This window comes from Anopheles moucheti, chromosome 2 (genome assembly GCF_943734755.1).
Source record: "Anopheles moucheti chromosome 2, idAnoMoucSN_F20_07, whole genome shotgun sequence".
Taxonomy (NCBI): domain Eukaryota; kingdom Metazoa; phylum Arthropoda; class Insecta; order Diptera; family Culicidae; genus Anopheles; species Anopheles moucheti.
This window is the reverse complement of record NC_069140.1, coordinates 47,158,674-47,182,006: the sequence shown is the minus strand read 5'-3', so window position 1 is coordinate 47,182,006 and position 23,333 is coordinate 47,158,674. Positions and strand designations below refer to the sequence as shown.

The 23,333-nt window shown below is 43.8% G+C and overlaps 1 protein-coding gene across 1 annotated transcript in view; it reads left to right on the top strand.

Annotated features, from left to right (window-relative positions):
• Nucleotides 1–23,333, top strand: part of LOC128297087 (uncharacterized) — a 93,630-nt gene that overhangs the window by 10,536 nt on the left and 59,761 nt on the right. The window contains exons 3-4 of the mRNA XM_053032651.1: nucleotides 7,693–9,356; nucleotides 9,418–9,511. Coding sequence (XP_052888611.1) covers nucleotides 7,699–9,356; nucleotides 9,418–9,511 — 1,752 coding nt within the window. The 5' untranslated portion in view covers nucleotides 7,693–7,698. The remainder of the gene's footprint in view (nucleotides 1–7,692; nucleotides 9,357–9,417; nucleotides 9,512–23,333) is intronic.

Below are 23,333 nucleotides of genomic sequence, written 5' to 3'. Positions count from 1 at the left end.
CCGCGCTAAACCATTGGCCTTCTCTCATTGGGAGGGAAAGGGAATAAATTTAACGTTTAACACACACACAGGCAGGCAGGCAGGCAGGCACTTGGATAAAGTGGAGCTAAATCGGGATGACCGCAGAGCGGAACCAACGCGATTACCACTGCTGCTACTGCTGCTTGCTTCACATCAGCCTTAAACACGCAGCTCTCACCGTTAGCGAGGTGTTTCCTTCCTCCATTTAGAGGCCCGGTTTTTGTAGTGTGCCAACAACTCATACACACTCCCGCTGCCGGGTGTTGTGTGCCACGGTTCTGGCCGGCTCACGTTGAGCGCCGGGTGATAAAACAAAAACGGAATACGCGGATGACTCTTGGTGCAAGGCAGCACGGCAGCAACTTCTTGGCCGGCAAAAGATATGGCTGGATCCATATCCCCATTTTTTCTCTCGTTTATGTCTGTAATGTTCTTTTTATTGGTTATAACCCTTTTCCCAAGCACACAAACACACGCAGGCACACACACGGAGGTCAGTGAGCTTTTCCTTTGGGGCTGATTTTGTTTTTTTTGCGTTTTTCTTGATGGTTTACTCTCTCTCTCTCTCTCTCTCTCTCTCTCTCTCTCTCTCTCTCATTCGCTTGGAAAATAGAGGGGAACTTTAAGCAAAAAGGTAGCAACATGTATACGCAAGTGTAAAGAACAACAACTCGCGATCGTTCTCTGCATAAGCATTCGGGAAACCGGCGCGGGCGTTGTTGTTGGGTTGGTGGGCGAAAGAGATGAGGCGATGTTTATTTATTGTCCGTCCCATTCCGGCGGCAACACTCGTGGTGCGCGCCCCGTTTGATCGTGCGGTGTCCTCCCTTCAGGGGTGCGCAACCCTTCACAATTGGGGTGATAGCAGTATATTAGACCCTGGCTAGGGATTGCAGTTCAGGAGGTGGGCCGGTTGGTCAGGGGTGGGGGGTTAAAATCGTTTCCACGCTTCCAATTTATGTACTCCCCACATCTCATCCCCATTACACCATATTTGCACGGTTTTTCATCATTTCTTCGCTTTGCTTCTCTGGTGCCCTGCCCCCAAAAGGGGTGCCAGAATGTATGCGTGTGCGTGTGTGTGTGGGAATGTGCATGCTTGTTCGCTTATCATGTTTTGCTGCGTGTGGTGCTTGCGCTTTTACGCTAATCGCTTTTGGCTTCTTCGTTTTGCATTTCGTAACGCGCGCGCGCGCGTGTTTGTGGCTGTTGACGACGTTGATTGGGGGGCCGTTTTTTTTTATTCAGCTTCTTCAATTTCTTGCTTACTCGCGTTGGACATTTGCTGTTTTTTTTTATTCGTTTGCAAAGTACTGTTGAAATTCTACCCCAGTTTTGCCCGGTACTCTCCCGGTTACGGTCACGGCTTAGCCACGGCACACGGCCTCTTTTGACCCAGCAGTAGCAGCGGGCTCCCATGCTATCGGTGGCGGCCGGGCTCCTTTGCGTTTGAGTCAGCAGGAAATGTAGTGAATAATAGACATTTATGCTTGTGTTGTTGTTTTTTTCTCGTTCCTTTCTAGAACTTGCAAAGCAAGGGAAATGTTTGAATAGCATATAGAGAAAGAGAGATAGAGAAAAGGAGAGAAAAGGAGAAAAAAAAAACAACTACAGTTACATCGGTCCCAAGTCGCGGCTTCAAGAATTCTCAGCACAACATGCTGAATGTATGAAATAAGAGTAACGTGACATGAAATGTTTATTAAGTAACTCAGGCTCTTGGAGGCGGCAAACCCGAGTTTGATGTCTGAATTCTTGCATTAGCTTAAATTTCAATTCTCTTTTTAATTGGGAAGCTGTTAAAATCGAAACGCAATAAATATAGTATAATTTCTATTTCAGTAATTGTAATTTCTATTTGCGTCTTCATTGATTGCGTTTGTACGAAGTCCGAGAAGAAGCCGGCGCCATCATTCAATAATGCCTGAGTAGTTCAATACATTGAATATCTAAAAACAACATAAATACAGTTTTAAAGCCATTTCCAGCCTGCACTGAAGCCCTTCTTTCCATTGTGTGTGGGGCTGTTGGTTGGTTTTCCCGCTTGCCGTCGAGTTGGTGGATGAATGCGATAAGCGCCAAGAAGGAAAGCATACTTACAAGCTGGAAAAGCGTAAAACCCCTTCCCATTTCCATACTACATTGTTTGATGCTGTCCGCTAGCGAGCGAATTGTGTACTTTTCCCCCCAACCCGTCGATGTCGTCTCTGTGTGCCTTCAATTCATCGACATTTGCACTGCTCTGCCGATGGCCTTGTGTAAAACAAGCAAACTTTTCCCGTAACTCAATTTATATTGCCCAAGTGTCCGTCGGTTGTTATTCTGCAGCAAAAGAAACCGAACGGCAACAAACACAGGGTGACCCATAAAAGCTTTTGCCCCGCAGGGGATGGTGGTTGGGACGTTCGGGGCGGTGGGGGGGGGGAGAGAACTGTTGAAAAAGGGTGGGGATATTTCTGCAGGGACACGTTTTGAGATCCTAGCGATCGTTGCGTTGTATGCGACATTGTGCCGTAACTCGTTTGCTCATCCAATTATGCATTTTTTTTTCGCTCTCCGCATGGCGACGCACGGGAGGGTTGTTGAAAAGGGAAGGGCTCTAAGTGTGATGAACCATTTCATGCGTTCACAGACACACATGTGGGGGAGGGGGGCGCCACACACTTAGGATATGTCGGCGTCATCATAAAATATGCGAAATACAAAACAACAGCGTAGTGTAAGGGCTGTGAAACTCCCAAGCATTATTTGCTGAGACATTTTGGCGGCCACGGATGTCGTGTGCGTTCGTGGGGGAAAAGCAGTATGGAACGGAAAAAAGGGGAAAAGCACGGCAATTTCTCTTGAAACACAGCATTTTTGTTTTATAAAATAAAAATCATTAATAAGCTCAGTGAAGTAGCCTAAAGGGAATTTTTGATTTCTGACGAAGGTTTTCAATTCCATTTCAGAGATTGAATTCCATTTCTGATATCGTGTTGTTATTAACTATGTTAAAATGGTATAACTTTCGTTTTGAAGGGCTTTATTTTGGTTGGATTTTTTTTCTTGTGCTCCTGTGCCATTTTGGCTACCCATCTGTTGCATTGGGAAATGTGACGTTATATTCATATAAATGGAATCAAGAACAAGACGCCGGTTTTGCACAACACTGGCGTTGAATTAATTGTCCAAATGAGCTTAAACATGAGGCCCCGAAGGCAGGAAAAGGAAATGAAACAAAACAAACAACGAACGGATGTGAGGAACAGGAAGTAAAGAATCATCGGTGCGAGTGTAAGGAACAAAATGTACTTCAATAGCATAAGCACTAACGATGCACGATTATACCTTCTCGGGGCACGATTATACCTTAAGGGTCATGAACTTTTCAAGAATAATTTCCTTTAAAAACTGTTTAAACTGTTTCTATTTAAATTTATTTTTACTCCATTTTTTTTGGAAATTGTCCTGTGTGTACTCATATTTTTGTTTGTAGCTATGTGAAATTGATATTTACACGAACTTATCGTTGCATGCTGTGTACCTTTAAATGAAAATGGCCGGACTTGCCACCCTTATGGTAGTTGGATGTAGCTTAAATTGGATCGTGTTTTGCCTGCGGCTAGAACATGTGATCGGAACCGAATAAGTGTTCCAACCATGAGGGCCAAAGCAAATAGGGAGACGATATTCTGCGGTTAGACGGAATCTTAAAGAGTTACATTTAATTTATTTTTTATTTACGGCTAAATGTGTTCCTGCAAAATTTGGTTTTTAGCCGATGTTTTGATGAAACATGTTTATGTACTGCCAAGAGCTTTCTGAGGATGTAATGGTCCAAACAAGAGGATACGATTGACTGTTGCTTACAAATTTGTAATGCTTCATGCACTTTGAACCCTTTTGGAAGGCAAGATTTACACCTTGTAAGGAAAGATAGCGATAGACCTAGACACCGTCGAGAAACGAGAAAAGAGACATTAAAAATTAGTAAAACGCTATAACCAAACTGAAAACGTACACCTACGGCACGTTGCTGTCGATCACTTTATTATTGAAAGACATTCCAACTCGAAAAAACATTGGATGAAGCGCAAAATGTGTGAGGTTACACGTGTGTTGGGGCTTTGCATGAATGCGGCGCGAGACTTTTTCGCTATTTACGATTGTTTGCATGAACTCGATACTACAAAGCGACCGACAAAGGGATCGTGTAGGTGCGTTTGAAATGTGAAGGTCTATGATTGAGGCCCACGAGGATGTTGTTGCCGAGCAACAGCGCCCGTTCGGGGCGCCCCAAGGAAAAAGCCCAAATTTGCGCTCCATAATAACTACCGCAACCCCGCAAAAGTTTTGGGATGGTTTCTATGGGAGATACGGTACGAGAACGAAAGTGATTTTTTCTTTTTTTCTCCGAAGGTTCATTTCGATGGAAAGGATTGTTTTGCCAATGTTTTTTGACATGCATAAACACATGAAATGTATTTTGATGCTGATGTTTGTGAACGGATAAGACGATGACGATGAATTGTTGATCGTTCAAAATAGCTACAGGGTTTTCCACACAATTGTTTAATGTCATTGGTGTATTATATCCCTCTGTACACCATAACCGTCTATTAAGAGATATTATGGGGTGGATCGTTCAAGTAAAATTTGCCTGAAGTGAGATATCAATGCGGCCCACCAATACAGTGTTTATTGTGCAATAGATAAAATGTTTGCCTTTCTAATGATGCAAATTTCAATGAGTTTGCATGGGGTGTTTGTTAAATATTTAAATGCAAACTCCCAAGAGCACCAAAACATTTCCTGAGCTGCGATCAGGAAATTATGCCATACTTTACAAAGTCGTTACATTGTGTTGCAATATAATACGTAACTGCACCGGGGTGGGTAGAAAGGGAAATAATTTCGCACGCCATAGTTGCGTGATGATGATGCCCCGATTCATTTGGTTGGAAATGAAATAGAATAATTCGATTCGAAGGAATTCAAAATGCAAGCAATGCATCGTTGTTTTTCTTTTACACCTACCTTGTCTAACGCTCTTTGATGGTTGGCCCGGGTCTATTTAAACATTCTTCTAGCAGAGGGGAAGGCGTTTGTGCCGGAGTAGTGAACTACATCGTTTCTGGCAACCCATCGCGTTACAACTCATTTCACATTTAGCATTGCTTGTGCGCCGTTGTCTGCATTTGCCCCGTGAGCTGTGCAATCTGAATTTCATTCATCCACTCGCCTGGGGCGTACACAAATATCGCATACCTTGTGCGATCTTTTGGCATTGCATTGCTGGCAAAGTGTATTGTATTTTGTTGTGTACCGCTAGCAAGTTGAGACTTGTGCCGGTGAGACATGAAGACGAGCTTTTTTCACACCTTTATCGTGCACTTTCCGTACAACAAATTGCACTCTACAGAAGGCGGTATTGTTTGAATGAATGAAACATTAAAGGAAGCATTAATTTCATTTGTGATTTGTGCTTATTCTGATTGGATTGTATATTTTACGTGTAGAACGTGATCACAATTTGTTTACTCGTTGACCAGAATTACTATATTGTTTTTTTAATATTTAGAGAAGTCCTTGAGCACCAAAATAATGACCATCTGTGTTTTGAGCACATAAACAAAAAATAATAATGAAATATGGACGAGTTTGTATTTGTGGTATAAAAGCGAAGCAGCCAAAAAAAAAAGCGGTCCTCTCATCCCACAAGACACAACAAAAACAAACCAACTGGCCGAAATGGTTGCCAAACAGCGCAACACAACAGGGACAGAAAGCAAACGTTGCAAAACAAACAAACAGACAAACAGACAAACACATGCAAACTCTCCGAATGACCTCACAGTTCATTAGCACACAAGTTCGCGGCGTGGCTCTGGTTCGCGTCGCGGAATCTCGTTATAAACGTTGCGTTTCGCACGGATTCACCGCACGATGCCCGTAGGATGAGAGGATCAGGAGGGTTTAGTGTTGGGATAGATGAAAAGAGTGTGTGTGTTTTTTAGTACGAAATAGACAGAGAGAGAGAGATAGAGAGAGAAAGCGTAAACTTGAAGCAATCCGTTCCAATCTAACATTTAAATCGAATGCCGCGTCAATCATCGTGGTGCTCTTTCTGTGTGATTAACTCACATTTCCTTAGCGCGGGTGCGATCGACAGGGTTTTCTAATGTAGGTTACATTATTTTCACTTTTTTTTGTATTTTATGTACAGAAGGAGAAAAAATCGGCTCAAATGTTTCGTGTAAAGCTTTGTTTGGAAATGTAAAGCAAGTCATATTTTTTTTAAAACACAACCGATCCGATTGTCTGCAAAACCCTGCAATTCTAAAGGAGCGAGCATCATTCCGATACACCAAGTGGCAAGACGAAGCATCCGATCATAGGTCACTTCACGAATGTGTGTCTGTTCGAATCGAGTAGGTGGTTGGGGTGTATAAAAGCGATCAACAGCCAGCGGCGGCGCGGTTTGGCTTTTCCCTCCTGGCTGTAGATTAAAAACGATGCCAATGGCGCGCGTCGAACGCTGATAACCTTTTTTCGGGCGGCTTCCATTTTTGCCGGCAACCACGGATCGGTGTGGGTGTGTGTGTGTGCATGTGTGTATGTGTACTTTAGCATGGTAGGGGTCAAACCTTTTGAGCTCGTTGGTGTGCGCTGGTGGATGATACGGCGGAGGAATGCAGCACGGATCAGCTCCCATGGTAAAAGTAGTCTGTCCTCCCGATAACCTCTCTACTTGACCCTTGACCGAATGTTTGGTGTGTGGTTTTGGGAGTGTGTCCTCCATTTGTGTCGGCAGTCAGAAAGGTGGTAAACACAGGAACAGAGTGCAGATTCAACAAAAAGTACAGACAACGTCTGGAATCGGTGATTTTTCTGCCTGTCATGGTGAGATTGCCGTGGTCCAAATATTTCTCATCGCCATTCAGGTTTCCCTGGCTTATGGGAGAACTTGTTCGCTCGCACATGGATTTCATCACACATGTCACTCGTGCTCTTCATATTGGTGTCTTTAATTTGCTCCATGTTTGTGATGCTGTCGTACGGCGATCGACGATGATCATGTATTCGCCCACGAAGTAACTTAAATTAAGTTGAGACAGGGATTTTTTAGGTTAAACTGGAAACCATTTCTGTCTTTTTTCAAGTAAAACTGGGGTACTCATAAGTAATTTTGTAGAATCTTGCTACTTTCCTGAAGTTATTGTTCTGTTAAGTGAAAATCTTACATAAGTCACACACTTGCAAAGCTATTCGACATGACATTTGTGTCAGTCTAGAGGCCGAATCGTAACATTTTGCACAATGCTCATAAAGTAAAAAGAATACTTTTACCTCAACACAATATCAATTTAGCAAATACATAATCCTAATCCAAAAATAGCTCAAACTTTATCACTTGAACTGAGAAACACTGCATCATATGATACGTTTGTCTAAACTACTGATTGTTTTTCCATATCAAATGATCCTCCTGAAAATGTTTTATAGAAGTTGTATTAAAGTGTTGTATTATTATTAAGAAGTTAAAGTGGTACTGGATTCTCCAGATGAAGGAATTTAAGTTCTTAGAGTTGGGAAAATCCATTCGCTGCACTACGCATTATTTGAATAATATTTGTACTTTATTATTAAGACAGTTTTTGTTTCTGTTTGCTCTTTCAACCATTGCAGATTAGAATGGAAAAAGCAAAGGCATACATCAAAAACGAATTACGTGGGGGCTCCCTAGCGCAACCGGAGCCCCCGCCACCACCGTCGCACCATCAACACCACCACCAGCAACATCAGCAGCAACTGCCTCAACAGCACCACCAGCCGGTTCCAAACTCCTCATCCGCCCATCCGTATCATCCGCACCAGCATCATCTGCACCATGGGCCATCGGCACCGTCGCATCCGGCACATCTGTTGCCGGTAGTGTCACAGCACAGCACGCCCGTGTCAGCTGCCGCCTACCACCCACACCACCCCTCGGTGGGTTCCCGGTCGCCCTCGGTCGTCTCGATGGATGATCCGGCCAACATTTGTTACGTGTGCGGTGCGCAGGGCGCTCAGGACAAATACTACCTGCGGGTACGTCAAAACCCGGACAACCCGAACGAGCCACACTTTCCGCTGCTAGAATCGCACACACCACCCACGGGCGTGCCCGCTTGGACACCGGCCAAGGTGGGAGTTAGGTCGTGCTACCTGTGCTTCACGACCTTTGCCCAGCAGTGGGATTACCACGAACGCGAGGGCAAACCACTCTCCCAGCGGTTGTACTGGTTAAAGCGCACGGATGACAAAAACTACATCGGTGCCGAGATGAACAGCCAGGGCGAGTATGCGGCGCAGGTGTTGGGATTGAGTGCGGATCATCTGGGTGGTGGTCCACCTCCACCGGGTGGCTACGGAGGTGGTTTACCACCGCAATCTACCGGTGGTCGGGGGGTGTCGGAGAGTCCACGTTCCGCACAGCCATCCGGGGTACTCTCGGGTCCCTACACGCTACCGACGCAGCCGCGCAACGAAAGTCCCCTGCGCGGGGTACCGCCACAGAGGAATGAGTCACCCCACTCGAAGGGCGAAGGAGGAGGCAGTAACACTGCCACCGCACCACCGTATCATCCCGCGAAGCGGTTCCTCGAAAATCATCTCGCAAGTCAGCAAGCCGGAACAAATGCGAACATCACCGTCCAGTCGCAACAGGCACCGACCTCGCGTCCCTCGAGCCGGAACGAGAAGTCAACCACACCGCGCCCAAGCACGCACGACAGTCCGTCACCGGTGCCGTCGCCTGCCGGTGCGAACTTGCGCCTCGACGGGCGGAAGATGTCGTCCTTTGCGCATCACAAGCTCAAGATGGTGAACTACAATAATGCGGGATCGGAACCACACCACAGGAACCATCAGCATCTCGGTACGGCTGGTCCACCGTCCTCGTCGTCCGCCTCCTCCCATTCGACCCAGCAGCAGCAACAACAACAGCAGCAGCAGCACCATCTCCGGCTAGAGGAAGAAGGTGCGCTAGATCTGCGGAACTCGGCAACGGGGAGTGTTGGTGGCGGGGCCGGCGTTAGTGCGTCCTCGGTGGGTGGTTTGCTGCCAATGGGGCTGGCTGACGAGAACAGTTTGCGTGGAAGCGGTAGCAATAGCAATGGTAGTACCGGCAGCACCGGCACAGACATTCTCGATCTCTCGATGCCGGACAAAAACTCAATGACGGAGGTGTGCTATGTGTGCGGCGATGAACAAAGACGAGGTAGTTTGATGGAAATCGCGACCGTCAAACCGAAGGATGTGAAGGACCAGGAAAAGCCCTATTTTCCGATATTCGACGAAACGCATGCTAGGTAAGGGTTTACAATCGAGAGCGTGGGACACCGTAGTAATGATTTTGTTTCTCTTCCACAGACCGGCCCGATCACGTCCAAAAGATCCAAAAGGCCTGGTGCAGGCATGCAAGGCATGTCACCAGTATCTGCTCAATCAGTGGCAATCGTTCAACGTAAGTATAGTAAATGAATGTTATCCCGGGGGATAGGTTTCCAGGTATCGCAAACTTTTGTCTATTTGATTCATCTGCAATTGAAGAAGCGCAATTTCGAAGGGCTGTAGTTGTCTATTTCTTGAGGAATATAAGAAGTAATATAAAAAGCTATTTCCCCGAGGGCCAATCCTGATTTAATGCAGACAAGGATTGTATCCTATCCGGCTATTGCGAGACGTAAATAGGTTTACCAGGACGTTATAAGGCGGGAATTAGCTGAAAGTGCTTAAGCCTAAAAAGACTGACGTGTTTGTTTCAAATGTTTCATGATCGAATGACGAATCATTTCACTTTCTTTCTCAAGTTTTAGAGAGATCCTGCATCTCCAACTTTACAGAGAAATGGATCAGTTTGTCGTATCTCCGCTTTCCATCTCAGTGTCCATAGCGCATTCTGATATGCTGATGAAAGTGATGATAAGTGAACTTAAACACACTCGTTTTGATTTACCTTAGATTCTGTGATCTTCAATTTGAACTACACAGATGAATGATCTTTTTTATTTCATTGTTTTGTCAAGGGTTCTTGACTGATCCCTCCACTGAATGATTGCTGAATAATGAGGTGTAGGTTTTAGTTTATGCTTATTTGAGCAGGCTGTGGTCTGCTCAGTGTACAATTTATTACCACTGTTTGTTTGTTAATTTGTTAAGTTGTTGTGTGCAGTACAGGAAAATCCAGTAAGCAAACGTTACGTGTTTCCGTGTGTTTATTTAGTAGTGCTACATTTGCTAGGGTTTTGCTGTGCCGGTTAAGCACAATAATTGAAGATTTAAACAAACGCGCCACTCCTATCGCGCAGTTTGTTGAGTTTATAGCAAAAATGTTTGCTATTATGTTTGCTTTGCGTTTTTGTTCCTACGATGTGTGTTGGAAGGTATGACGTATTGCAAAGAGCTCACTGTGCCGAGAGCAGTCCAAGAAGTCTGGGATCCATAGTGATTAGTCATTGACTCTGTTTGATTTTTTTTTTGTTTTTATTTTCGGGCAACATTTGGCTATAAATAATTGCATCAAAACTCATTGAACGCGGGAATGTAATGAGTCATTACCGGTCATCTGACAGTGGAGTAGTAGTTTATTTTGGGGTCAAATCAATATGCCCGTCTTACCTGCTTTTTGCCATTTCGTTGAATTAGACGTACGTAGGTTTTGTGCGCACATACCACGCAAAAGTGTTTATAATCGGTGGACAAGCTACAACAAAAAAACAGCAACTTGCAAACAAAAACACTTCAGATCTATTTTTACAACTCATTAGAAGGTTTTTTTTGGATGTACCTTTTTTTATCCATTTCATTGTGTATCGTTCAGATATACAGGTGAGTTGTTCAGATGACGTTGCACTGTTCGATAACACTGGGGGCGAGAGGTAGATTCAGAACAAGCAATAAAAGTATGATTACTTTTATTTCTAGACTTGAATCAGATAAATTTGCCAGAACGAAGAAACGAAGAAAATATTTCTTTGGAACAAGTCCAAGCTGACGAATTACTGAATGCTGTAGCGCTTGACGTAAATAAAATATTGCTAAAATTTGCATGACTTTTAGCTAGCCTGGTGTGCGGTACGGTAGGTTGTAAATTTTCACATCTTTCGAACCCGCCTATTCCGCCTGAAGCGCACTCATTAGCGGCTTCACCACTTTACGCGTGATCAGCTTCCAATGAACAAAAAAAAATGCTCGTAGGCTGAGAAAGATGAGTCTCGTTCATTGTGTGCTAGATGGCACCTCGTACGTCGTGAGCTTTTGCCTGCAAACACCCGGTAGGGTTGTTGTCAATTTGCACTGTCCATTAGCGGCACTTCGCGCGTAGCAGATACCCTGCCAGTGAGTTGTTGTGTTCGGTTTTACAGCCCAACGATCCGGATTGGGTTGGATTTGGCCGAACTGCTGCTGCTGGTCCTCTTGGGCGGTCGCAACGCGGAGGTTGGTTAATTTGAAGCAGAGGAAGATTGAAGTGAAGCTGGCCGAGTGTGTGTGATTAGAAGAGAGTCTAAATCCAGTATGCTTTTATGTGCATATCGGAGAGGGTGGTGGGTGTTTGAATGAGGTACTAGAGAGGGTGACCGACCAGTGTTTGGTGAAATATATAGGAAAAAAAGATCCCCATACGTTAAATGATGCGAGATATGGTGTTGTGGTGCGATTAGAAGGTTGTGGAAGTTAAGAAAAGAAAGGAAGCCATCCCCTCATTTCGTTTCCCGGTTGACTATGATGCACTTAAGCAGGTCCACGGTTGATGAACGTGACTCATCAATTGGCAACGGAACATATGACCTTTCTAATAACATCGCCAGTGCAGCTGTACGATTTTTTTTGTTGACGTTTTCTTTCTGTTTATCTTTCCTTATTTTGCACAATATCTGCAAAATGGATCGATATGCTCCGCTGCATAATATTTCGCCTCATTCTTTTTAAGTGTTGTTCCAGTTATTGCTAAATGGAGGCATTATTGAACTACAATTCGATAGTTAGAGGCAATATTTCGTGACTGAATTTCAATCAACGAAGCAAAATGCTTGCTAATTCGGCTAATGCTGTTAATCATTCAATCGTGGTTGATAGGACTGTTGAAACTTTTCCTTTGATGTCCGGTTTGCACCAAGATCTACCGGTAGTGATAATAACCATGTTTGTAATACGACCCTCCCGCACACTACCCTCCATGCTGAATGCGCGTCTGCGTGTGGAAGATGTGATAACAAACAATCCCTGCGCGCGGGGCGTAGTATTATTCGCAACGATCCCCATATGGACCGCGACGTTTGCGCTGGTGTGCGTTCGTGTTGCCCTGTATTTCGTGCCTTCCGCGTGAGCTACGGTTCGGGACGGGCCATGAATCTGACACCCACACGACCGCACGCCCTGTTACCGTGTGACGACGAGACGCACAGCACAGCATTATTCAACGAATGGCGGATGCTTAGGACATCGCCCAAAGCCGATGGCGCTTCAGTATCTCCTGGTCAACTGTGGGGTGCGAAACTGTTGTGTGCGGTGAAACACGTGAATACGTCGAGGATTATATGCGAGCCACTTTTCGGATGCTATGTCAGCAACGCTGTGCTGTTAAATCCAGATTTTTAAAGCAGTTTAGAGTGTGTGTGTGGATGATAAATCTTTGTTTGACTGTTTGATACAACTTCAAAAGCGCGGGATGTTTAATTAGTGTTGTTTGGATGACAGACAATTTCTTATTGATTTGAAAAGTTATGTGAAGCAGGATTATTAGATTTTACTCAGAAAAACAGAACTGGTGTAGTGGTTTATTGGTTAGTGTACACAAACAAAACAAATTGACAACCTCCTCCAGTACCGACGAAACAGGATGACATTGGTATGTCAATAAACTTTATTTGCATTAATAATTTCTTATTTTAATCCAACTTAATCAAGAATAGATATATAAGAAGTATTACTCACTATTTAAAGAAACATAAATTAATTACAAATGATATCACGGAATGCCAATTAATGCTTTGCAAATAATGTAGACAAGACTGGTCAAAATGTGAATGTTTCATTTTGGCGGGTATTCCAACCAAACTTGCTATCTTTATTATTTCTTTAGCAAAAAAAACCGTCTCATCTGCATTGGCTTATCGTTGTTCGAACTCGCGAAGTGAAGTAATATTTCAAGTTCGGGGCAAACCGCCAGTAGGGGAAGAGCAAGGGAAAGGATCGCGATAACGAACCAATGAATTCCGGCATTTCAAACCAAACCGCCTATTTTCTCAGGTGGCACCCGGGGTCTTTCGGTGCTCCCGTGTCCCCGGTGTGCTCCCATGTGCCTTATCAACGGTCCGTTGGTCTGGCAACCGAAAATTTTCACCGGCGCGCACCCTCTCCCATCTGCAGCGCAAATGGCGGTCGGTAGGCTATTAGCCTCCGCTCCGTTATCGTGTCGTACCGTGTATACAAACCGCGTGGCCGTGAACTAATACCATTTCTAGTCCGCCAACTAGAAGGCAACAGTAGACGGCCAGCGTCGTCGCCTAGAGTGGATGGTTTTGATGCGGTGCTGCGGTGTGGGGAAATCCACTTCCACGTCCACTGCATATACTCCCATACACACATACACACAGCAGGGACTGGATCGAGCCGGTTTCTTGTCAAACCGGTGCGAAGCAAAGCAAAACCCTTTCCTACGCTTTCGCCATCGTTGTCGTCATTGCCGTCATCGCGCTATGGACGACGATTGAGCGAGTGGATTGGGGTGTGATGAGTTGAGCGCGCGTGTAAGGGTTTTTAGGAAGGTTGGGGGGGTTTCATCCATCAAACCGATACACCCCCTCGCCCACGGTACGCGCGGCGTGAGAATTGTGATTGAATCAGCAGCGTGGTGGGAAACGAGCAGAGTGGACGACGAGCTGTGTGTGTCTGGGAAGGTGGCGCTATCGATCGATCCATATTTTACATGTGCTTCATTGGATCGGTTACACAGTGTTTCATGATACACGCAACGACCGTCGCATCCAGCAGGAGTAAAAAACACATTACTTTATATTGCTTATGAAGTTGGGATTGAAGATTAAAGTGGGGCTGTACAAAAATGTAATATTAGGCGCTAGTTTTAAGGACAGTATGAGAAAATGGCATTGAGAACTTCGAATCCGTTGGCCGTTTCGCTTTCTTTTGATTCGGGCCTAAAAAGGCTCCAGAGAAGCATCTACATGTTTTTTTTCCATGAAATAATTGTTGTGATTTCTTTTTTAATTAGCTAAACTACAAAATTGAAATTACAAAAATATAAGTTTTTTTTATTATATTCAGCGCAAGTATGCAAAGAGTATGCAGAGTATAATTATCTGATTCGTTTTAAATTCACGGCGATTGAAATTTACTGAAAAGTAATCAAAATATTAATTTCGTAATATTAACCATAAAAAAATAGTTTTTAATAAGGCATGTAATAGGGCTAGGCAAAATAAGGTAATTACTGTGACCGATTCAAAGTTCTCAATTCCATTGTTGGGTTATTGCTGCCGAATTGTGGGTTTACGGCGGCAAAGTGACTGTTGATGACGACATTTAGTGGATTTACGATGACCGATTGGTAGTGTAAACTCTGTAAATCTGCAGTTTCCGATTAATTATTTGGTCTAGATTGGGCCACTCTTCCTGTCCCGCCACATCAAGTGCATCGTGGCACTTCTGATGATAACCTGATGATCCATCGGTGGGCATTACAGAGGCCACTTCCGTTGGTGCGACAACAAGATCGATATTTTCCCTTTAATCTTAGTTTTGCTGTCATCGCACGTACGATTTTTGGGATATGAATTTAATGTGGAAATGGATTTGGAAGCCATTATGAATGTCATTTTGAAGATATAGAATGTAAAAATTGTCAGAAATTTCAGAATTTAGAATGTCAGAATGTCAGAATTTAATAATTCAAACCAGACGAACCTTTTGTGAGTTAGGATGTTGATCAACTAAGGCAACATGGTTGACAGGATAACCACGTTTGATGTTTTGAGTTGTTTCTTGGAGCCCTGAGACACTGATTCCCTTTTTGGAACCAGTAGCTTTGGAGGGTCTGTAAATCCAGCTGTCAAACCATTAATTCTAGTTCATCCAAAAAATACGTTAAGGAATTTAATCACATCTGCATATCAACCTTATCTTTAAAACGTTGTTGGAAAAATTCGTAAGGGGATCTTTGGGGATGATTTTTTTTCGATTTCGGATATTCGATTTTTGTTTTCTAGATTGGTCTAGATAGGATTTGGTTGCAGTTCACCAAAGAGCGCCATTACTACTGCTACACCAGCTATCATTGGCTGGCTGATATAAATACATATTTATTGCATGGATTCGGATGTCGTTAATTCATGTTTTATTCATTTTTCGAAAGAATTATCATACATTTCAAATGAGTCACCCAAAAAGGGGACTGAGTATGCGTACCATGCTCACTCACGCAAACGACCGGAAGTGAGGTTTGAAAAAAAAAAATAACGGTTAGCTGATAAGACTAAATAAAAAAAAAGTAGAGCTTTTCATCACTTTCCCATTCTTGCAGATCCTTCCGCGCGGTCTCTTCATTCCCATGCGGAGGTTGCGTTTGCGGCGCGGCCGCGGTGGGCAATTAGCAAAATCCGGCCAATACGGTCACCATGTGTGTGTGCAGTTCAGATGCGATTGGGTCCGGTTTGGTTGGACTTTCGCATTGAGATCACCTTTTGGAGTCATCGTAGCTCCTTCCACAACACCATCTCCTTCCGAAAAGAGGATTACAAACTTGTCGAAAGAGATTATTTCCAATCTGTTTGCATTTATTTCGCGAGAAACGGTAGAAATTCCGCATCCATGCTCCGTACGATAGTTATGCCTTGTAACCTTGTGAGGTCAGCTAGCCTCGGGCATGTTTATTTGCGGGAGAGTATATGTTTATGTGCGACTTGTGAGTCTTTTTCAGTTGTTGTTATTAGCTTTTATTCTCTTATCAGTTGCCCCGGACGGAACCTTCTGTTTAGCTTCTTTACGCTTTAGTTGCCGAAGGTATAGGAATTTCCTCGACCCGATTGAACCAACCGATGCGAAGCATTCATCGTGCCACACTAATTGTCAACAACATCCGAAGAGGTGTTCTGTTTGACGACGCGAGTTACTGCGCGGCTGTCCTTTCGGGGGCTCGGGGTTCAAGTGTGCGGTAACCACCCCGTTCCCCAGCAGTCGGCAAAACGTTGCGTGATCTGTTGAGCATTTCTGTGATGATCGTTCCGCGTACCACTCTGGGCGGCTGGATTGGTTTGTTGATGATCTGCCCCATCTCTACGCTTATCGGTATCAGCGATCGCGAATGGCACGTGAAGTGACCTGCGTGACATGCCGCTTCCAAAGGGCGACATTGATCTGGGTGGCAAAAGGTGCCGAGAGGTCCTGCACGAAGGTTATCAGGATCGGATTGCGATGTTTCGTGGACGGTGGTGTGCGCATGTGCAGTTGTCTGGGAAGCAGACACGGGCAGTGCTTTATTCATCACGGGGCGAGCGTACACATTGTAATCTACAACGCTGCAAAACATAAGCTGCTGATGGACTGTGTAACGCACCGAATGGCGTTATGTTGCCTGCTGTTGCCATACATTTGTCAAACCATGCTCTTCGCTGTGTTACGGCAATTTTGTTTTTTTTTTTCGTGCTTTCTGCTTTGTTTTATCACACCTGCACGATGTCGTGACATGCACATCTGCCCTCACTGTGTCAAGTTAACCTACCATTAATGGAATACTCTTTTGCATAAATTTGTGTATTGTTAAAACCACAGAAACAGGGCAGAAAAAAAAGAACAGATAAAAAAGGTCGGTCTGAACGGTACATTAATTACTGCGAGACGATATCCTGCTTGCAGCTGTTGGATGGGGAAAAGTTAGTGTCGTCTGCAACAGCAAATTCATGGAAACCTTTGTTGGGGCCTTTGGACGACTTAAGCCAGGTTTTTTTTGTAAACGGTTTGTTCGTTTGAATATTAATTTCGGTTCAGTTTTATACTTTGAAGACTTTTTGTCTAACAGTTCAATGTCTTAAACTTGTTTTTTTCAAGTATGTATTTTTTGGTTAGCAGACTTAACCTTTGCTAGCAATTCACACAACTCGTCAAGCTAAATTAACTTGGGAATTCAAAGCTTAGATTATTTTCTTAATATTTGTTTTATCGTCTTGTCGATAAAGGTAAATTTTTTTTCTCGTTTATTTGCCTCAGTTTCGATGATAATGTACATTTACATTAAAACCTTTCGATAATTGGTTGAACCGAAAGTGATTTCGGTTTACTTTAAGGTTTACTTAAAGAATAATTTAATTTAGCATATTTTTATGCAAATTCATCAAGAAATGACTCAAAAAAGAAGAAAAGTTTCATCCTATTTGCTGCTGACGAACCTTTTGTATGATGCAACTTGGCTTCAATTAACCGATAGATATTTACTTAATTGTTTGACAGATTTAATTGTCTTTAAGATTTAAACGTCGTAACTTGCTTGTAGCTATCAAAGACATCAATAATTTTACACTTATTCGGTTAAGATTTTTTACGGGATTAATAACGTAACAGGGAAATTATGCTTAAACTGCTTGACCCTTTGACAGATTTTGTTAATGACATAAATTTGTCAATTTACTTAATTGATTTATTAATTATCCATGTATATAGAAATACAAATGTAAAATGAAATAAAATAATAGCCTTTTGAGATTTATATGTCGTCCATATTCATCTATCAACCCAGTGTTAGGAGATCATCGACCCACCCGACCGATGATCGGTGAATCGTTTTTACCGATCGAACTGGAAAATAGCTTTAAATTGCTAACCGGACGCAACCGACTAATCAATCATACCGGGTGACGTGAGCATTGTACCGTTTGCTTTCCTCCTGTTGTAAGCTGCGTTTTTTGTTTTTTTGCTTCGTTATTGTCATTCTGCCCGATAAAAAACGATTACCATACAAAAAAACGTGCGCATTGCGGCTCGCAGCAATCGACACAAATAATGGTCATCGTTTATCGGACACTTCTGTCTTCTGATTTCATGCTGAGCCAGAAATAATACCCTCTTGTCGCCGCGGTTTCAACTTCTGTTGCTTCTTTTTTTTGCCCTTTACCAAAAATAGCGACACCAATCGAAAAGGAAAGAAAACCAGTTTATGACGGTTAGCCGCCATGTCGCCGCTAACGTAACGCATCGTAACGCGCGGTAACAGTCGATGGCGCCATTTATGGCATAACCGATGCGTAGTGTCCCCGCGAAAGAGGATCGCATTGTGTGTAGACACAAAGCCATCCCCTGCACACAGTTTACACCCGTGATCTTGAGGTTTTATCGCACCTGCAGCTACCCGAAAGGTGACGGCAATGATGATGATGATGATGATGAGCTCTTTACTGCGTGTGTGCAACCGTGCTAACATGTTTTAAGCAGCGCGAATATCATTAATGAAGCTACTGCAGGGGGTGTAGAGGGTGAGCGGGTATCTGGCAAAATGACGTCTTCAGCTGGCCGATGATGGGATCGCGTGCGTGTTCACCACCAGCGCATGGTTGCGCTGTGTTGCTACTTGCTCGTCTTACCCTGCCCGATGGAAGGCGGAAGTTGGCGCAAACTGAAATTCCGTCGTTCATCGTCTGCGTCGATCCGGGCCAGGATGGCAGCGGGGAAAAAACGTGTCGAGGAGCGAATGGTGGGAAATTTTTGAGACGGTTATGATGACGAGTTAATGTGAATGTTAGTGAAATGAGCGTTTAACCCTTGAGTGCGTGTAAGGATATATGTTATTATTTTTTTTTGAATATCTTTTTAAGCATGAACTTCTTCTTTGTTGATTATTTGTTATTAATATTGTGTTGTTAATATTGAGAAGACTTTTGGGAAAAATTTTTCTTCACATATTGGAGCTTACATAATACGTCAAACCTTAAGAAATAAAAAAAAGTACAGTACAGTAAGTTTATTAACAACAAATTAATGAATTTTCCATTTAAGAGTACAAAAAATCATGACAAACATAATAAATGATCATTCAATTCACTTTAGTACAAAATTGTATCAACGTTTTTTTCTACTCTAGATATATTTGTCACTTAAAAAGAAATAAAATCATTTTTTGAAACCCTTGGATCGATGCTGTATATGCGCCAATGTTGACACAAACTAGATAGTAAATCTTTATATTTCTTCCCAACCCTTCGGAACGGAATTTGTCAAATCTCGGCTATTATTGACCGACCAACCCGCGAACAACCCCTATGAGCCCTAGCACAAAACGCCTTTAATCTACAGCCGAACTAAAACGGTTGTGTTTGTTTGTTTTCGTGTTTTTTTTCTGTTGGTAACTTCATTGTCATGTGTTGGAGGCGTTGAGTTGCAGCAAGCGTAACGGGCCCCGAACCATTGTGTGGCAGCTTCACAGTCGGCTACGGCCAGCCAGTGGCGTGCTATTTGTTTTACTGCGCACACCGACACCTACCCACCCCCTCAAAAGCTTTTGGGGTTGATGAGGAGGGTGGGGGTGGGTGGAGGAGGACCTGGCCGACTGGTTTCTTCGCAATATGTGTTCGATGGTGTGCTGACGGCAGGAAATAAATATTGTACGCCTTTTTTTTTCCTTCGTTGTCATCCCTGAAATAGAACACACCCCACCCTGTGACCCCCGTTACGCACACCCCCCCAACCTGGGTCGGACCCATCGTTTGGTCAATGTCATTGTCCGTCGAGAAATAGCGTTGTTTAGCGCGTTCATTTTCGGGTTGGTTTAGAGAGAGTGTTCCCGCACCTTTGCCATTTTTGTTGTCGGTTATTTAAACAGACAGCCCAACCTAATGACCGACAGGTCACGGTGTTGCTCTCGCTTATATCATCATTTCGGGGCTTTCTAGTTTGGCAACACTGCTCTGAATTTATCACACAACGACGCCGTGCGTGTGTGTCTGTGTCTGGGTCTTAAGTTCATCCAACTTTGCCACGGATGGGTGACTAATTTACCAATAGACATCTTCTCGTCGTGTAGTATGCTGAGTGCACTTGTTTGAGAGCATTGAATTTTTCGTTTGATTTTTCGTTTGCTCTTGCCGTATGTGTGCAGTTATTTATTGGCATTTAAACGGTGCGAAAAATATTAATAGCACCCAAACAACAGAACAGATGCAAAGTAAGGGAACGTTTCGGAGTTGTAAGCACTTCTTTGTTTCTAGGGTTTGGTGGTTTAGTCCCGGAAATAATAAAACAAAATTGTAGTAGCTAACTATACATAAACCCCCCATGACCGCATTTACGGGCTAAAATTAGATGTCCCCAACGGGGATCACACACGTCCGCGTGTGTGCGGTGAGGTTGAGTCCACTCGAATGAATGAGACATTATTAAGAGATTTTCCGACAGAAGGACAGCGAGCGCACCCCCCTCCCTCAGTGTGACCGTGGCGATATTGCGTCAGTCAGCCAGCGTTTAACTGATAGCGCGATTTGTTAATCTGGACAGGTATAATTTTTCGCAATGATTGTAATCGGTCGAGGATTTCTGTGTGTGTGTGTGTGTGTGTGTGTGTTTTTTTTTTGTTCAGCATTATTGTTCGTTTTTTAAAGATAAGGATGTGAAGAAGCGTGGGTCTGTGAGTACACGGTTTGTCAATACTTTGGCCGCGCGGAGCTTATCGGGTGAGCGATTAAACAGATATAACAATAGCATTAAACATTAATGCTAAACATGTGATGGGAAAATCCTCCGGGAATTATCTAATTTGGTGACATTGCCGTTTCATGATTGCGATATTACAATAAGCGCATTTGTGTGGTACAGGGGTTTCGCTTTTAACGCTTTAGTCACCTGGTGCGGGAATTGGTTTTACTCCCGATGAGGATTTAGGACTTTAGACTGACCGTTTTATTTGTAAATGATTTGCATGTTTACAGTGCTTCGAACAATTTCTTATCATGTGTCCTGTTTAAGCCGCAGAATAAAGCTATCCCCGACATAACCTCATTTTTATCTTATCTGCCCACTTCGTGTGCACCTTCATGTGCTCCTCGTCCACATCATCCACGGCGTCGTTGTGGGTTTTAAAAGGCCGAGGGAAATTGTGGGCAGAAAGGAAGAGGTGTCTCAGGCTTTTTTTTTCTTTTTGGCCTCAACGGCGTTTGCCATCTTCTCATCGTTATCTTCGTTGATGTTCTGCTGTGCCGAGCTAATGATGTACCTCCGGTACGTTAGTAAGAGCTCTTAAAGGTACGTAATGCATCTCCCGGTGCGTTGCAGGAAATGCTTACACGAGATAGTTTTATTATACCCGTTGGGTGTTTGAATAAGTTTGAATTACGTGAATCGTTGTTCAGTTTGGTGGACGAATTTTTTCCAGTTCATCAATGAGCTCAAGACGAGTGTGTAGACGTGGTAAACGATTGAGTAGAAATAGTGCACTACAAGCATTAAAAAATTAATCGTTTTATGACTTAAAAGAATTTCTTGTTATCACGATTTTTTTTACGATCACGAAAGACTTTTTCTAAACTCAAAACTAATGCTTTGATGGCTATCGTACAGTTTCCTTGAATATTTATAAATTACTGTGAGGTAACTAACTTGGTGGGATCAACTAAAATTATCTACTATGAGTAGCATGGCCGTTATTGTGCAAGATACAATTATTTTCCTATTCCTATAGGACATCGGTATCCGTCTGAGTTGCAATACCACACCAAGGCGAAAAAAAGTCCTGTAACTCAATCCACCTGGTTTTACTAAACAATGGAAATAATAAAAATGGCAAAGTAGGCAAAAAAGAAGCACTGAAAATAGAAAACGTTTTTCATTTACTCATATACCCAAAAGTATAAAAACCAACGACCTCCCCCCCTTGTCGGTGGTTTTGACAAAACACGAACGAAACAGTATATCGAAAATACGCCGTGTGTTTATTTGATCCTGGATAACGTTAGCCGAGCGCAACTCCTTTCGTGTGCCGGTGCTGTATTGTGCGCCAGCCATGGAGTATAGTCCTTTCATTTACATTATACAACAAGACTCCGAGTGTGTCAGTGCCGCATGCTACTACCCTTACAACCCAGCCCCCAGTTTGCTTACGTTCGCACGCGGCAATGATGTAATTGGTCGGTTGGGAATGTATCGGCGGGGCCGGGGAACATGTGGGGAGAAGTGGTAGTAAAAACCTCCCCCCTCCACACACGCTCACTTACCTCAAACACAATAGCCCCACCTTCTCATCCGCATCCGCATCTAAAACTTTCTCTACGTCCTTCAGTTAGACAACTGACGCGGCAAGTGCGCGCACACACAAACGGATGGGGAGACCGCAAATATCGCTCGGCAATATCATCCTCCCCCTCCCCCCCCCCCCCCCCCCCCCCCGCCGCTTCTTGTGTGTCCGTGTTCGCATCATCATGAATGCCCTCCGGGCACCGACGCTCACCCCGATCATATCGTGTATCTCCACTGCGTTGTTTTACAGAGTCCCATTCCGCCACCCCGGGCCCAGGTTCCTTCGTCCGCTCCGCATCGCCTTTGCACGGCACTGTCTGTTTGAGCCGGTTTGAAGTGGAACCAATTTAAATGAATCCGGAATGTATCGTCCTACGTTGCACGCTTCTTCCTCGCACCTCCCGGTGGTTTCTTCCGTGGCAAGCAACAACAACAAAAAAAATACAACCAAACTCACTCAGGAAAGATCATTTGCGCTGCCAAACGCGCAAATGGTCCGACGACGTGTAGTAGTGGGTGCATCAAGCGTAGTGGCAACCGCGCCGTCAGTTTATTATTTTAATAGTTATTATTTTAGGTTCTATCAAGTTTTTAATGCTTTACATTTTAGCTAAAATTACACTTCGGGAAAATAATCCCGAAGGTTGTCGACATTATTTACCTGACAACACCTGACAGTTCATACTGATCTGTCAAATATGACAGCTGTCATCTGTCAAAATGCTACATGCAAAACTACTATTTTTTTTAATGTAGTGTTAAAATATACAGTTTTGGATAAACATTTCTTTACGTCGTTTCATCGTTGCCATCCCCGTCGGTGCAACTGTCTACCACTTGGCTGCTGGCTGCTGGCTGTGGGTTTAGAGTTTGGGTGCATTATGGTTTCTGATGCCTCCTACCGTTGGGTCGGTGTTTCGGAGCGAATTGAAACGAGAATCCATCGGCACTGTCCATTGTACGCTTTAAAGTGCGATCCTTACCGGTTAAAGACTGCTGTGAGTGAAGTCCCGCGGGGTGGAAAAGGTGAACCCAGCAACAATTCCCCAACTCTTCCC